Source organism: Solanum dulcamara, chromosome 1, assembly GCF_947179165.1.
Source record: "Solanum dulcamara chromosome 1, daSolDulc1.2, whole genome shotgun sequence".
Lineage (NCBI taxonomy): Eukaryota > Viridiplantae > Streptophyta > Magnoliopsida > Solanales > Solanaceae > Solanum > Solanum dulcamara.
In genome coordinates this window covers 85,861,587-85,878,958 of record NC_077237.1, presented here as the reverse complement: position 1 = coordinate 85,878,958, position 17,372 = coordinate 85,861,587, and the positions used below count along the sequence as shown (strand labels likewise).

Genomic DNA, 17,372 nt, shown 5'->3' with positions numbered 1-17,372 from the left:
AACCATCAATATTGACCATGACTACTGTAAGCGACTATCACCATTAGCTATTTTATACTCACAATCACTACCGTCATCCAACACCACTACCTATCATCACAATCAGGCCCGTCGACCCTTACGACCACCTCCATTAGCTATCATCGTCATACAATATTTTTTTAATAATATTTCGTGATATACTATATTTTATATTAAATTATTAAATATTGATCAAATCTTATTTAATACAATATCTTAATATTCAGATATGCAGTCAGGTCCAATAATATTCATTATCATAATAATAAATGGGGCATAAAGCCATAAATACAGTAACTTTAAATAACTAATATATCAACAATTACAACATTGATTATATTGATAAAATACATAGTCTATCATCCAAATATCTCTTTTCTTACACAGATACAAATTCACTACCACTAATACTCCCATTCTCACAAGGGTACTCTATTTTACCCTTTTCTTGATGAGAACACACAAAATCAAGATTATAAAACATAGGTACCATAGTAACAAAACACAAGAAGACCAAAACAGGCCCAAAAATCCAAAGCAAAAGAGGCAAAGCTGCATAAAACAACCTATTCCCCACAGTGTTCAAACCAAATCCCTTTTCTAATAACTCTGACACATACTCTGGACTTACTATTCCCAAATTGTCTTGTGGACAATTGATGAGGAAATTCACTTGGTTAATGAACCTAATTGACAATGTGTGACAAAGAAATGAGAATAGGAAAATTAGTAAAAGTGTAACATATTTTAGTGCCACCATGAATTCACCATGTGCCCCATAAATTGTATCATCTAATGGTTTTTTGACACTATAAGTGCTGCTTATTACAGCTGCAAGACCAGAACATAAAAGGATTGATGTTGTGGCCATTAAGGTTGCTCCCATTATTGTGTTTCTTAATGTCTGGACTGCTAAGATGTTTTTCTTCTCATTGTCCTGCAAAATTGAAAAGGAAATGAAAAATATAAGAGTTTAAGTTGTATGTACTGCCTGATTATTTAGAAGTGTTTATACAATCAGTTCAACGTCTTTGAGTGATCTAGTTATTAAATTTTGTATATTTAAACATACACACACATCTAATATACACTGTCTATATATATACAGTTACATATTAAACATCAAAAGTTTAAATTTCTTTTTTTTCTTAAACTCAATACCCAATTAAATAGGTTCACATAACTTAAAACAGAGAAGAGAAAAAGAATATTATCAATTTCCACCAACAAAGACAAAAGTCTTTAAGGACAAAAAGATGGTTTTTTTTTAGAAAGATTGAATGGTAAAAATTTACTAGTAATATAGTGGAATGCATAATGTCCAAAAAGATATATGGAAATCCTTTGGTTAATGAGTGGAAGTAAAGAATATTACCAAAATTTAATATATAGTGAAGTTGAGTTGGATATCACATCTTGATTTTTATATTGCCTTTTCCCATTAATTTGTTATTTTTCCACACTGTGTTTGATATTTTGTATAAATTTAAGAGTTTAAGTTATACATCGTTAATGTAAAAAATAGGAATTATACTATCAGATCATCTAAAAGTTATTTATATATAAGTTCTGTTAAAATGTATGATTTGTAATTTTAAAAATAAAACATGTTATCACAACAAAAGTAAAAGTAATTTAATTGTGTAAAATTCCTTACACCGATAGAGTATGTCAATTAAATTCAACATTTAATAGCAGCTAACAGTTTTATCGACAGAATTGTATTATTATACTCCTTCCACCTCATATTAGTTGTTTACCTTACTATAAATAGTTGTTATAAATTATTTGTCAATTTACAAAATCAAGATAGAACTAATCAAAAAAAAAATTCTCATTTTATCTTCAATTAATTCTTTTTTTTAAAGAAAAATATAAACAAATTTGTAAAGTTTCAAAAAAGTTTATTAAGGGGTAAATTAGTAAAATTGTTATTCTTATTTATGATTTCTTAAGAGGCGTGTAAAGGAGAAACTGGACAACTAATATGAAACGGAGAGGATAATAATTAAATAAGCCAATCTAAAGCTAAAAGTTAGTACGTTATAACACTTTTTAGAAAAGAATTAAACACAAACGTATAGGCAAAAACTTAATTAGTAAGAAGCTAAAACATCTTTAGTGTAATTAAAGACGTTTTTGTTTAACTTAAAAATTGCTAATTGCAAGTGATTATTTCTTGCTTCCAACTCTTTTCTTCCTTCATTCATCCGTTACAAAATTAGCTACACACGAAAAAAATGCTTATATCATTCCCAACCACCTCCCAAAAAGAAGGAAAAGGAGGAATTATTTGAATTTGATATCGTGATATAGGGTGGTGATATTTTAATTTTTTTAATGATAAAAGTCTAAACTCGAGATGAATATGGTCTATAAGGTATGAATGAAGTCGTGTCAATTGATACATACAACTATACCATCTAAGAAGGTCATCGGTGTGACACTCTCAACTGATGATGACTATCATATGAAAACGCCAGGTGGGCGTCCCCTCTTCTAGACAAGGTTATTGAATATTATGTTTGTCAATTGTTTTGAAGCTTCAACTATTTGAATTTAGAAAACATTGCCTACAAACTACAAAGTGCATTTTTCATCCAAAGAATGCTAAATTCAAAATATATATGACTCTCGGGAGATACACCAAAAAAACTAAGAGGCAATGCAAGTATTCATTGGATTTATTGTCAAAAGCTGATCTTTCTGCATGCAAATCGAAAATCATAGCACAAAATACAGATGAGTGAAATTCACGTGTCTCGTTCTTTGATCAATTTTGCACCTCATGCATATGATTTTATTAAATCTACTAAAAAAGAAGTCGAGTATATCTTGACTGTCAACACCATATAACCAACTAGCTCATACATTAACCACACTACATAAGTTGATAGGAAAACTAGGTTAAGATTGAACTTAGGAATTTCCAATCCAGTTCCTTCACTAACACGAACCGCAATTAAAATCACACACATGCATGATATCTTTATTACTCACTAAATATAACATACACTATTAAAAAATCACTAATTTCTGATGAAATCCATCAAAATTTGGCTCGTCGTCATTGGTAATATTTCAGAACGACGAAAATTTATATCAATAAGTCGAATTCTGACAAGACGTCCGTCAGCAATTACTGATTTTCTGATAGTGATGGTACCATATTATATGCTCCTAGATAGCTCAAAAGAAGAAGTAGAAGTTTATTTAAATAGTTAATTACCTTCATGATGGCTGCAACCCACAAACGCCTTCCATTAGAATTAGTTCCAATAATAGTACTAAGAGGTTGAGTTTTAACCTTATGCCATAACCAAATATGATATCCCATGCATATTATAAACCCTAATGGCACCAAAATTACATCCAAATAACATTTTCTCCATTCCATTTTTTCTCTCTTTTTTTTCTCTTCTTGAAGAATAATAATGAGTGGTTTTCTCTATTGCACTATATATATAAGTTAGCAATAAAATGAACATAGACTATTTTGGGTGCTATGTACGAAATTAAAGCAAAAAAGGGGTATGTCCAAAAAAAAAAGTAGAGTTCCACTCCATAAAATTAGAGGAGCATGCTTCTAATCATGTATTGGAAATTATTTGTATGTTATTTCTTCACTTTTTTATAAATTTATATTTTATTGTTTTCATGTGTTGCTTCTTTGCATGCTTTTTTCTTTTGAGAGAAAGATAATACATCCAATAGCTAGAAAGATGTCTACACATATTGTACTATTTAATCTCAGATACTAGCTTACAAGAATTACATATTCTTATTACTGAATTGATTGAATCGGTGAAAAAAAGAAAAAAATAATAACGTTTTTATACAAAAAAATTTAGGAAGCTTTCCACTATATATGTCAGTAAGAATCTAATAATATGGATCATGCATTTTCCCAATTAGCTGGTTCGATTGTAAATGAGTGAAAAATCATGTTCTATAACACAATTTTTTCATTGATCATTCGCTGTGAGAAAATTAAAACCTTTGTTTCTAATAGTGCAATTGGTAAGAATTATCACAAAATGGATGAATTTCTTGATTTCCATTGCCTAAATATAGTTTAAAAGACGTATGTCATATTTTTCTTTGTAACCCCTAGTTGTCAATAAATAACGATGAAAATAGATTCTTTATCAATACTTATATATAATGGTGTCTTTATATATTACATTTATTAACTAACTATCATTCCTTATAAATGGACCCGACCTAATAACATTTTTCAACTCATATATATATAAGTACTTAAAATCTCATCTGTATGTTGAAAAGCACAAAAATCATAAAAGGAAAAGCATTTTTACTATTTTTTTCGAAGTTGTACTAATATTTGTTTTTTTCCATCGACTGACCAGAGTATATGAGATTGTTGATCTAGCAAAATGATATTTTAAGAATAAATTAGATAGAGCTTCTAAAAGAGGAAATATAATAATATATCATTACAATAATTACTACACAAAAATAATAATAATTCTATTTTCCTACTGAAAAATATGATTATTCTCACAAATATTTTGATTGAATAATATTGTTTTCATACAAAAAAAAAATTAGAATGTTCAATTCCTCAGTATTCAATGAAAATTCTACCATGTGTTTTTCCTATGATCAGTACTTGTTCAATGGATAATAAGTAGGAAAATCTTTTTTTAAAACAGAAAATTTTCTATGAATTCACAATGAGGAAAACCTTCTTTTTTTATACATAATTGGAATTTTGTCACTTACCAATTTTATTTTTTTTAAAAAAAACTTATCTATTCTACGCAGTAGTGTCAAATACGTAAAGGCATGACTCGTTTTGTTTAATAAATATATAATATAGCTTCTCTTTAAGGAAACACATATAAAAATGCAATAAAAAGAAAATTTAGTAAGTGGGTTCATACATGTACCACTGAAGATAATTTGGATTTTCTTGTTTGATTATGTTGTTTATTTACTTCACAACGTTTAGTCAAAGAGGTCATCAAATTAAAAATGAAAAGATAAAACCATATTATATAACATAATTTAACTTGAATTTGAATGGAGATTTACTTTATGAAGTGCATTCATATGTGGTTACATTTAAAATATGGTTACCTTGAAAATTTTGAGAAATGCATAAAGTAAAAAAATTACCTTCTTATCAAGTAGAGTTAAATTATGATAAGAAAACCAATATAAATTTATCTGAGGAGGATTCTAGATTTTTATCAAAGATATTTTGAAGTGGTGTTAAAGTGGATTACATTTTGATTTTTTTAATATAATTTCAAGTAAAAAATTATCAATATTTAATGTTTATATCAAGTGGATAAATGCATAACACGCGTTTGAAGGTAGGATTTTAACACAATTATGGTTAATCAATATACATTCTTGCCTCATTAAATCACTTATTATAGTTTTTTTAAAAATACATGCATATATTATGAGTGCAAAATACTAAGAACTTTAACACATACAATTTGAATTCTTCCCTTCCCTAACCTCAATCCTTTTTGAGTCTCGAGTTCAAATTCTACTAATAAAAACCTTTCTACTAGACAATGCATTACTCATTTTAATTAATTTGTTGATTCAACTGTAAATTAGTTGAACTAGTGAATTTGAAATGTCATATGATTATATTGATAAAAACATCATTTTGAGAGGATCGAGATTCGAGAGGGATGAGAGTGACTAGCTAGAGGGGGAAGGGTTATATATAAAGAACTAAACGCAAGGCGGAGCTATCATAGCTAGCTACATATTTTGACGAATTCAATAACTTTTTCTATTAGGAAATTTACGAAATATATATAAATATTTAATCATAAATCCAATAATTAAAATAAACTATGATAACTTTAAACTTATAAATTTTAAATTCTAACTCTGCCTCTAGCTACGTAACGATTATTCTTTGTTTGTCGAAAGAAACTAAAAGGAGACAAAACATTTGCGCCAATGCGTTACGTTTCCATTTCTTTTTGTGAATGAAAAAAGAGGCAAATGAGACATGCAATACGTGCTAGGCTTGTTCGCCACCTTTGTACTTTTTTTTTCCTTCTGTTTCCCGCTCGATGTTTGGTATTTATTTTGGGCTCGATTAATTTATATTCACATCGAAAAGTCCTCTTTTGAAAGATAAAAAGCTCTCTACCAAGAGTTTCATATAGAAAATTCAAATCCGAAAACTCTAATTAAAGTAAAAGAGTACTCACAATTCCACCACGTGACTTTTGGTGTTACCTTTTGTACATATCTCTCACATTATCTTCCTTTTGCTAGACAATTTTCTCTTGTTGGAGTCTCACTCTGCTCCCACCTGCTTTAAATTTTGTCTTTGGAAATCCACGTTCCTCATCATATTTTTTCCAATGTGCCTTTAACTTAGCACTCACCTCTTTTCTCATAACCCACGTAACACCTTGTCTTCTTTTTCACCTCTCTTTCTCATAAACCACCTTGTCTTTTTCTTTTTTTAAATTAGTTTTTTGCTCGGTGTTTGGAGTCCATAGTGGAGTCTCGAATAAATTCGGATCGTGTATTGCGGAGCTCATTTGGAGGTGATGCTCCAACAAGATTTTCTCGATATCCATATTAACGGAGTCAAAATATTTAATTTAATTTATCTACGTAGTATAATTTTTCTAACGAAAAGGTATGGATTGATTACCCTAGTTAAATAAAGATGGTTTTATCCCTACATTGGATATAAGCAAAGGGAAAAGGGGATGGAGATTGTGCTAGAAACTCCCTATTAGAAAACGAGAAATATGTGACGGACAAAATTTTCAGTTAAATAGCAAAACACTCATGTTAATCTCATAATTAGCGACGAATTATAAACAAGAGAATCATTCAACTAAAAATATTTTAAAAATAAATAATTAGCTAAAGATTGCTGGTAAATTTCATATTTTCTTGTAGCGACTATAAATCTTGATGATAGCCACCTTTTTCTTGGATTTAAACTTTTGAGCTTCTTTTAATACCAAAATGTTGATAAGTGTGTCACATTATTCAAATGAACTGATGAATTAGCTCATTTAGTTTGGACTAAATGACAAATATATTCAAAATTTAAATTTTATCGATAGATTTGTTGGAATTAAAATACGTTACTTGTACTTATTCAATTAACACATATATTATAAATAAGATCTGAGGCAATATTACTAATTCGTCAATAATAGAGGACACATTAAGTAATACATAAATATTATAAAATTAAATACATATTTTTTTTCTTCTTCCTTTTTGGTCAAACAAACTGTCCTCTCAACTTTTTTTGTAAATTGGTGATTGCATAAAGTATAGTAATTGTTTTGAGACGTGTTTCGATCAATTATTGGTATATTAGAAAATCTTCCCTTTTTGTAAAGAAGACATCATTAGGAAATTATAAAGTTGATAAGATTTAATTACAAAGAATTGGGAGAACATATATAAACGACCATTCACAAAAGTTATTATTATCACAATAAAAGTTAAGTACCTCACATCTTGACAACTAATGTAATGCACATATATGCATTATTTAAGTTTTAAGTAACAAAAAGTTAAATAGATAGTATGATTGACCATAAAAATATGTTTAGAAAAATCATAAAAGATCCACTAAATTAACTCATTAGAGAACAATGCAACTTAATGGATCTTATAGATCACAATAGGGGCGTTAAATTAGTAGTCTGCACTAAATTTGAGAATGTCAAAATGCGTTGAGTTAATAAATAGAAGGGTTATTGATCCATTTAAATATTACTTGGACTAAAGCGGATTGAGTTGAACTAAGCTAAAGAATGGGTTATAATCCAACCCGTCAATTCTATCTAAGTTTTAGATTCAAAATTTGATTTCTCGTAATTTGTTTGAGTACCTACTGAAATTTCTTTCCTTATATTATGACTATATAAAATATATCAAATAGAAAGTGTCTTTTAAAAAATATTTATAGAAAGTTTCTTATGAGTCAATCACATATCAACCCAGTTTAAAAATGAACTGAATTAAACAAGTCAACAAAAGCACAATTAATAAAATAAGCAGCTTATTAACCCGCTTAAACTAAACAGATTGGATGGATCATAATTTTATGACTGATTTTTTCACTCTTAGATCACAATATAAAGACCCCTTATAAGCAAACTGAAAAATTTATAAGAATAACAATATGCCACGTTCTAAATTTTTAAAGTTATTACGAACATTAGATATGACAATCTAATGTTTTGTCCGTAAGATTGAGCAAACACTAAAAATAAGTTCAACGTTGTCCATATGAGTAATTTCTCAAAAGGGGCTATATTTACGCAACTTTTAAAAATAAGGACAAAATTTAAATGGTAGCCTAAAAATCTTACATTATCAATAGGCCTTTTTGAAAGGACAATACCCATACAGAAAAGCCCAGTACTTCCTAATGACACAATTTTCTAAAGCCCAAAGCCCATTAAATAGCTGACCTAGAAAAGCCTGTATATAAAAAATGTCTCCTCTGTAAACCCTAATCCAGAGAGTGTGTGTGAGAGAGAGGGGCTCAGCGTGAAAGTTTCAGAGTTTCATCGCCTCCATTGAGTTCAATCGAAGATGAAGGTACTTTAATTAACCCTAAATCTCCAGTTTCTATCAATGTTTGTATTATTTTTTCTTTGTGAATTCACTCAAGCCATAGTGATTTTGTTGTTTGTTTTTGCAGTTCAACATTGCGAACCCGACAACTGGATGCCAGAAGAAGCTCGAGATCGATGATGACCAGAAACTGTAAGTTCTTCATCTTTATTTTATGAAATGTAACAGGATTTGCTGTTTTCGGTGGATTTTGTGGTGTAATTCGGCTATTAGTAGTATCCTTGTAATGTCTACAGTTATGGAAGTGTGTGGTAAGGTGAATAATTTGAGGTTGTGAAATTAAAGGATATGTATGTTTATGTTGTTAGCTATGGAAAAAAATTATGTTAGTAAGGTGGTTCTAGATCTCTTACTCATAGTGGCTGTTTCGATGAATGTCTTTGTTGAAATAATGCCAGTGTTAAATTTTGATATAAAGTTGTTTTTCATGAACCTCACTATGGAATAATAATACATGTATTAGCTATAGTTGAACAAGTGATAACAACAATAAATCCAGTGTTGGTTATGGGAGTAGAGTAACCCAGACCTTATCCTTACCTTTGAGAAGTTAGAGAGATTGTTTTGGATAGGCCCTCGATTGAACAAACAATTAAAAAGAGTCAATAGCAACAAGAAGAAGATAGGTAGATACTTAGTCAAAACATGTATTAACAATTGTTGAACAAGTAAATTAAAATAATGTAATGCATTGCCACTTATGTATTTTACTATCTGATTATCTCTCATTTGTTTCTAATAAATTTGTGGTAATGATTTTGAAGTTAAAAAAAACTTATTCATTCAACCTTTATATATTCAATACCCCATATTTAGTTGACTGGCATTTCAGTTTTCTCATAAAAATATGCTTTTTTTGTTTGAGATAACTAGACATGGATAATTAGTTATACTCTGCCTTTTCATCTGGGAAAAATGGACTTAATGTCTCTCTAGTATTTTAATCTCATAAAAAGTATGCTTTTTTGTTTGAGATAACTAGAAATGGATAATTAGTTATACTCTACCTTTTCATCTGGGAAAAAAGGACTTAATGTCTCTCTAGTATTTTAATCTCAAATATTAATTACCTTTTCTCTAGAACTTACAAGATAGAATATATTAATTAAAATAGACAATTTATTTTTGAAAATAGCCCAGTCCAATTTTAAACCAATGTCTCTCTAGTATTTTAATCTCATATATTAATTACCTTTTCTCTAGAACTTACAAGATAGAATATATTAATTAAAATAGACAATTTATTTTTGAAAATATCCCAGTCCAATTTAAAACCAGTCCCATTATAGATATCTCAATAACAAATCAAGTAGTTCGGAGAATAAAGTAATTATATTATTAACTGTATTCCAATACTAGTCAATGAACCAATCTTTGACCTCTTTTTCATCTTTGCCTCTGAAAACCACTGTTGAAATTTTAATTTTAATTTACAAAAAGAACTACTGTTGATACCATCTCAAAAAATATTGCTACTGTCAATAGAGACTACTATCATACATATCCATGCTAGTGTTGGGTTCATAAGTTCCCCACCTAGATCTCTTAGTATATTTCTAACAAGCCCACTATAGTATTCAGTCTCATGCGTGTGATGATGCAGTGAAAAAATTCTGGACATTTATTTGTTGATGAAAAGATAAGATATTTTCTCATTTCAGTACTTTACGATTGTACGTTTGTTTTGCAATGTTGCTTAGTGTGATGTATAGTTGTTCTTGTCAGATTTATTTGGCAGTCTCGATATTTCATTTGCACATTGAATGTTGAATTATTAGACTGACAAGTATATGTGCATATGGAAGTACTGTTGGTTAATGATACTTTATTCTTGATGGGCAGTCGAGCTTTCTTTGACAAGAGGATCTCCCAGGAGGTTAGCGGAGATGCCTTGGGAGAGGTAGGGCTCTGTCTACTTTGTGGCTCTGTCTACTTTGTGGCTTGATGGTAATTTTGCCATTGCAGTCAAATTCATTTCAGTAAAATGTCTTGTCTCCCAATTGACAGGAGTTCAAGGGATACGTTTTCAAGATTATGGGAGGATGTGACAAGCAAGGTTTCCCAATGAAGCAGGGAGTGTTGACTCCAGGCCGTGTTCGTCTTCTGCTGTACAGAGGTACCTGTAATGAAGTGCTGAATGTCATTTTATTATTTTTCATGTATAGTTGTTTCTATTTGGTATCTAATTAGATGCACATTAAACAGGTACTCCTTGCTTCCGTGGTTATGGTAGGCGTAATGGTGAGCGAAGAAGGAAGTCCGTCCGTGGATGCATCGTCAGTCCTGACCTTTCAGTTCTGAATTTGGTTATTGTGAAGAAGGGTGAGAATGATCTGCCTGGACTGACAGACACTGAAAAACCTAGGATGAGAGGACCCAAAAGGGCTTCCAAGATTAGGAAGCTCTTCAACCTTGGAAAGGAGGATGATGTCAGGAAGTATGTCAACACCTATCGCCGAACATTCACGAACAAAAAAGGTCTGTTTTCTACCATTACTTCTACTTGCGATTCCTTTTTATGTCGTTCAATGGGTTACAATTTTTGAAAAATTATTGGTAAATTTCATAATACTTGTATGTTAACTGTGTTGCTATGGTGCGACAGGGAAAGAGGTAAGCAAGGCTCCTAAGATCCAGAGGCTGGTAACACCATTGACTCTCCAGAGGAAGAGAGCAAGAATTGCCGACAAGAAGAAGAGAATTGCCAAGGCTAAGTCAGAAGCAGCTGATTATCAGAAGCTTTTAGCGTCTAGGTTGAAGGAACAAAGAGAAAGGCGAAGTGAGAGTTTGGCTAAGAAGAGGTCTAGACTTTCTGCCGCTTCCAAGCCATCTATTGCTGCTTAAGATCATTGTGAAGAAGCAATCTGTGATATCTGGATCTGGTTTCTTATAGCTATTGCTGGATGTTGCTTGTGGTAGCTTTTTAATATTCCGAGATCATGAGTTTTAAGTTAGTGTATCGTTTACTATGTGATCTTTCTGATCAAAGATTTTGGTTGTTTAGTACTTGCTGAATGAAATCATCCCGACTTTTATTATTTTGTTCTTTCTCGTTTGGATAATTGGTTTGTTTTTTTAACTTGTTTTATGAAAAGTTTTAATTTTGCATACTACATTTTACATGAAGTAATTTCTATTAGAAACCACCTTTCTACCTCACAAAAAGTATGGATTAGGTCTGGTACATTCTACTATCTCTAGACCACATTTGGGTTACTATGTTGTACATTGGAATTGCCATTTTACATGATTCTTTCCCCATATTTACATGTTTCTATGTTCAGCCCTCTGCACTTTTTATAGACAATGCACCTGCCCATCTTCCTCTTTTTGCAATAAAATACCAAGCTTTTGTCTGGCAAAATTCGAACTCATAATATGTGCCTAAATAAAATATGTTGCGTTCTTACTACTACCTCAAAGCCTCAAAGTAAAGCAGTCATGTCTGTAGTCTAGTCTCTTTGTTTCTCTGCATCCACTATTGTTGAGGATGATCAACAACATACCCAATATAATCCCACGAGAGTGTACGCATATCTTAACCTTACCTTAGAAGTAGAGAACTGGAGAGGTTGTTTTCGATAAATCCTCGGCTCAAGAAAAAAATAGTCTAAAGTAGTCGAGCAAAAGACTAGAAACAACGACGAAAAAATGATCATAGAATGAACTTCATGGACATGTATTTTCCATATTCATAAAACTTAACCCACCTAGAAGTAAAAAACATCAAATACAAAATAATATGAACAAGTTTGCTGCCCTCAACAACTGGACAAATCAGGCTGAAACAAAAAAGAAGACAACGCAAAACACGGTATTCATAACGTTGAGAAGGAAACTATGAAATAACTGATCCTTCATTAATTTACAGCATGACTTTCTGCAATTGAAAGCCATAAGCATTACCTATAAATAAGGCACCAGCATCAAAGGATCAAAGTTCGTTCAGGAATCAGGATAGACATGCAGGTGGCAAGATCGAGAAAGGAAGTATTAGCAAAACATTGGTGATGTTGGTGTTTCAGGTACAGAACAACAACCGAGCATTGGAGTCATCAAACCTTTGCTACAAAATATAGGCTATCAGATGGATGTTTACCTGTATCCATAGGGCTCAACAAAAACACTTTCTTAGGGGTGGAAGTGGAAAAAAAGACAAGCAGACTAGCAGGAAAGATGTCATCATGCAATAGCAGTATGTGGAAGAAAGAAAGAAAGAACGAAAAGAAAATCATAAAGAAGCAATGGATGTTTACATAGAACCAAAAAGCAATGCCATTTTTCATTTAACTAGTTATATGGACATGCAGGAAGTCTGATACCACCCGAGTAAACACATTGAAGAGAGAAATTTACAGCATCTCTAGTAAAAGAGGAAATTATTGAAAAACCAACATCAAGAGTCAATGGCATCTTATCTGCAAAACTGATGAGTGCTTATCCAAATGATCAAAGTAGTGCTAACATGATTGAAAACGAAGATACCATTACTGTGAACCTTTCTGAAGCACAATCAGCAGAAAATAAAGTTTTTCATTTATTTCTGACAGAAGAAGCTAGTTTCTTGTTCATTTATCACAAATTTTAGTTGAAATCCCGCAATCTCTTCTTCAACACATCCATTGATTTTTTACGAGCACTCTGCTTTGTGTTTCTGCTTGAAAGACTTCCGAAGAGTCCATCAGCTGAGTCCTTATACTTGTCACAGATAGTAGAAACTTTTTTATAATCTAGAGCATTATAGTTCTTCTCCCTTATGACAGGATTCATGAAGTTCTCTGGTTGACTGCTTAGGAGGAGGTTTATCAATTGTCTAACTTCTACCAAGCAACTTCGAAAGCTATCATCCTTGTAAATTTCACTCAGCCCAGTACTGTGAAACCTCTCATCAGCAAAAGACTCCAATGCTTTCAAATCGTGGTTGATGCTCATTACTGAATTAGCATTGAATCTCTTTATCGAGTCACTGAGAAAAGTTGCCACAATTGAATTGGAGATATGCTCAAGAGCTCCAATCCCAACTTTATACAAGGCATCCAGAGGTAAAATTTGTTGAGCAGTAGACAAGAGGGTGTCGAGATATATAACCACCTCATTCATGCATTCATTGCCTTGCTGTGGAGCATCTTCTGCCGTCCAATGGACATTTTCTGTGAGTGACATGAATTCATCTAATTTTGCATTTACTAAGCTTAGTAATGCAATATAAGCAGCATCTCTTGAAGTTTTAAGGACAATCTTGGCTGTTAAACTGCCTTGAGGCCTTTCAACTAAACGGACAGGAATGCCACATTGTTGGGCTGCATGTTGAAGAAAGAAATCACAAGCCCTTTCAAAAACAGCTATATTTGCAGCAATTTGCATTGCCTGAGACACACCAGTTGTACCACTGTAAATAGTCTCAAGTAGGACTTCATTCAGTATATCAATCAAGAGCTTATCCAAATACTTCTTGACAAAATCAAAAAAATTCATTTGGCTCCCATATGATAAGTAATTGACAGAATCTTTAATGAATGACTTAACGATGCGACAGCATTCAGGCACCATGGAAGAGAATGGAGCAATAAAAGGGAAAGCGGGCATTATATCAGAGGTCTGCAGATGGAACAATAGGACATTTGCCTGATAATCCGACTCCCTCTTCATTACCATCTGCTCAAATGTATCATTGGTGACTACAGCAGTTATTTGTTGCCTACACTCTGCCAAAAGAAGTTCATGATATTTTTCTCGACTACTGTTTAGAGTCCCAAGAATTGCACTCACTTCGTAGCCATACTGTCTGAGGGTTGACCCAAGAAGAGTCACATAATCCTTGACCATGAGGAGATGACTGGCAGTATCCATGTGAGAGAATTGTTCTTCCAAGAGTGAAGTCACTTTACCTACAGCTGTTTCCCACATTGTATCAACCTGATTAGGCAAGAGCAGCCCACCAGCAGTCCTTAATACTCTATCCTCAACAATGAAATAACCTGCAATCTGAGCCAAGAAGATTTGATGGGATTCTAGGAATGGTTGTGACAATGAAATCTGCAAATCTGAACTCAGCTGCAATAAGCGATTCCTGTAGTAATATTCACGAAACTGTTCTTGGATCCCCATACAACCATGAATGTGACATGCTCGATAAAGAGGCGTCAGGTCAAACTTTAAGACAGATTCTTCATTAATCTCTTCAACATCTAGGGTATAAGTGAAGTCTCCTAATCCCAAACAACTTTGTTCCTCGGCTTTTCTTTGACGGGCTAGCATATCCTCATCCCTCTGACGAGCAGATGCAGCATATCCTATTGCAGTTTGCCCAATATCCTTTGCTGTACTCCTTATGTGAACTAGCCATTCATTAACTTCACTGGTTACTCTCTTCTCAATATGCAATTTAATCAGTGGTATTCTCTTCTCTATCATAGTCTTGAGTGGCTTGACGGGAATGTTCTGCAAATAACTTTTCTCAATCAGATCAATAGCCTTGAGAGCAGGGTAAAACCGACCTTCAGAAACGTGGTTATTACACTTCGAACAAAGTTCTAACACTTGGACACAGTTGCCTGACATCTTAATTGCTTCTGTAACATTTTTCTTAATTGAAAAAGATTCAAGAAGCTCTTCAAGTTTTAAGAGAAGGACACTCCCGACATCTTGCAGCTTTAGATTATCAGTTTGCAACTCAGCTTTTAACTCTTCTGCATCAACCAAGACTCCACGCAGCTCATCCACTGCGATAATAAATTCTTCATAGTGAAGCTTACAAAGCTCCTCTATTTCAACTTCTTTCTTTTTTACGACATTCTTAAGTTGCTGTAGAAGGGCATCAGGCTTCCCGCTTTCAAAAGCAAGCCTGACCATAGGACCTAGATCTTCCCCATTACTGATCATAGTCACAAGAACAGAATCTTCTGCTGTAGTTGTGCCCCCATTTTCTGTGGCCGTTCTCCTCCTGGTTTTAGCAGTCATGGTCACTACTTTTCCCTGCATATTCAAATTCAAGATACTTCAGCTAATGTGTGACTAAGTTCACATACAGGGGAAACATAAGTACACCTTCCCTCCACACCTCCCCGCAAAGAGAAAGGAAAAAGGAAAAAACAAAAAAGTACATTTTAATCTTATTTCCAAACAATGGAGAAGGAAATAATTCTGACATTTAAATCATCCATCCATTCCTCTCCCTTCCCTCACTAACCGAGCCAAAACAAAACGGGAGGGAGACAATTTAGCTTCATCCAAACTATTACATAGTTTCATGAGCACCAGGAAATGTTTCCTACAATTATGTGTTCATCTTTGCACACATACAGACTAGAATTCAAGTTCATTCCGATTTCACCAAATCACCGAAACACGATAAGAACACAAAAAAAGCCAAAATTCCATCAGAGTAAGAAAAAGTACACATCGTTTGCAAAACTTGTACAAATTCACAGATCCACAATTTAAATGCAATCAAGATGTTAAAAGCATTTTAAAAAAAAAAAGGCAGTGAAATGGATAGTAGCAAAGTGTTTAACAACAACAATAACGAACCCATTGCAATCCCACAAAACGCCAAGTGGAATCTGGGGAGGTAGAGTGTATGCAGGTAGCATAGTATTTACCATTGATACAAAATTAGATCACTGCAAACACCCCAAAATCATGGGATCACAAAGAATAAGCCAGAATACCTCTATTAGGTCTACCTAAGAAACATAACCCAATGTAAAAATTGAACAAAAAACATACAAATAATAACCAAACAAATAAACAACCAATGCTATAAGCAAAAACTTCTCTACTTCATTTTAACCATTAACCAAGCAAATAACAGATACATCAAAATCATCAAATTTCAATGAATAACCCAAAATCTCAACATAACAGGCTCATCTATAACAGAAATCAAAGATAGAAGAAACAACCAAATCAGCTGCAAAAAAAGAAGCTAAGCAAGTAAACAGTAAATACACCAAAATCATAAAATTTCAACAAATAACCCAAAATCTGAACATAACAAGCTCATCTAAGACACAAATCAAAGTTAGAAGAAACAAGAAAATAAGCTGCAACTCCATTAACAACAAAAAAACAAATAAAGTTTACAACTTTAATGCAAAATTGTGCAAAAAAAACACTATAACACACCTAGATCATCATACCATAAACAATACACAAACAAATCCAAATGGGTCTACATTATAAACCTTACCCATGATGGAAAAACATGAAAATCAACAGAAAATCAGAAGCTGAAATGAAATAAAGATTCAATGACTTACCCAAAAGAACTGATTTCAGAAAGTTTTATGCTTTCCCTTTTCTTTTCTTGATATAAAAATTGAATCTTGGCTAGATTTTCTACCTTGTAATTTCCTCCAGTGGCATTTTGGTCGACATACACAATGCTCTCTCTGTTTTCTCCGATGTTCTTTAGGTTTGATTTGAGAATAATAAAACTAAATAATTCTAAAAATAAAGGGAATTGTTTTTTTTAAAAATAATTTTATTATTTATTTATTTGTTTTTTATTCTTTTTGTGTTTTATTATTTGGATCGGTATATCAATGTCGGAACAAACATCATCTTCCTTTGAAGGCAAGTCCCTCCACATGTTTTTTAGGTGATACAATTAGTATTAAAAGGATGGTTTGATCGGTGAATAAGTTACGCAAAAATTAATAAAAATATTATATGGTAATTTAAAAATATTTATGCAGAGATTAATATTATGCAGAAGGCATAAATTA

General features: G+C 32.2%; 3 protein-coding genes across 3 annotated transcripts; 1 reads left to right on the top strand and 2 right to left on the bottom strand.

Annotated features, from left to right (window-relative positions):
- Positions 1–261: 261 nt before the first annotated feature.
- Positions 262–3,660, bottom strand: LOC129890381 (uncharacterized). The gene is made up of 2 exons (XM_055965944.1): positions 3,251–3,660; positions 262–958 (listed from the first exon to the last, which is right to left on the bottom strand). Exons 1-2 carry the CDS (start codon positions 3,416–3,418, stop codon positions 401–403), a joined length of 726 nt encoding a protein of 241 aa, XP_055821919.1. The 5' UTR covers positions 3,419–3,660; the 3' UTR covers positions 262–400.
- Positions 3,661–8,498: 4,838 nt separating this feature from the next.
- On the top strand, positions 8,499–11,681 carry LOC129882347 (40S ribosomal protein S6). Its single transcript, XM_055956602.1, has 6 exons — positions 8,499–8,607; positions 8,711–8,775; positions 10,486–10,543; positions 10,651–10,759; positions 10,849–11,121; positions 11,249–11,681. The coding sequence occupies exons 1-6, from the start codon at positions 8,602–8,604 to the stop codon at positions 11,485–11,487; spliced, it is 750 nt and encodes a 249-aa protein (XP_055812577.1). The 5' UTR covers positions 8,499–8,601; the 3' UTR covers positions 11,488–11,681.
- A 1,376-nt stretch (positions 11,682–13,057) lies between these two features.
- LOC129882339 (exocyst complex component SEC15A) lies at positions 13,058–17,078 on the bottom strand. Its single transcript, XM_055956591.1, has 2 exons — positions 16,905–17,078; positions 13,058–15,618 (listed from the first exon to the last, which is right to left on the bottom strand). Exon 2 carries the CDS (start codon positions 15,601–15,603, stop codon positions 13,228–13,230), a length of 2,376 nt encoding a protein of 791 aa, XP_055812566.1. The 5' UTR covers positions 15,604–15,618; positions 16,905–17,078; the 3' UTR covers positions 13,058–13,227.
- Positions 17,079–17,372: the final 294 nt, after the last annotated feature.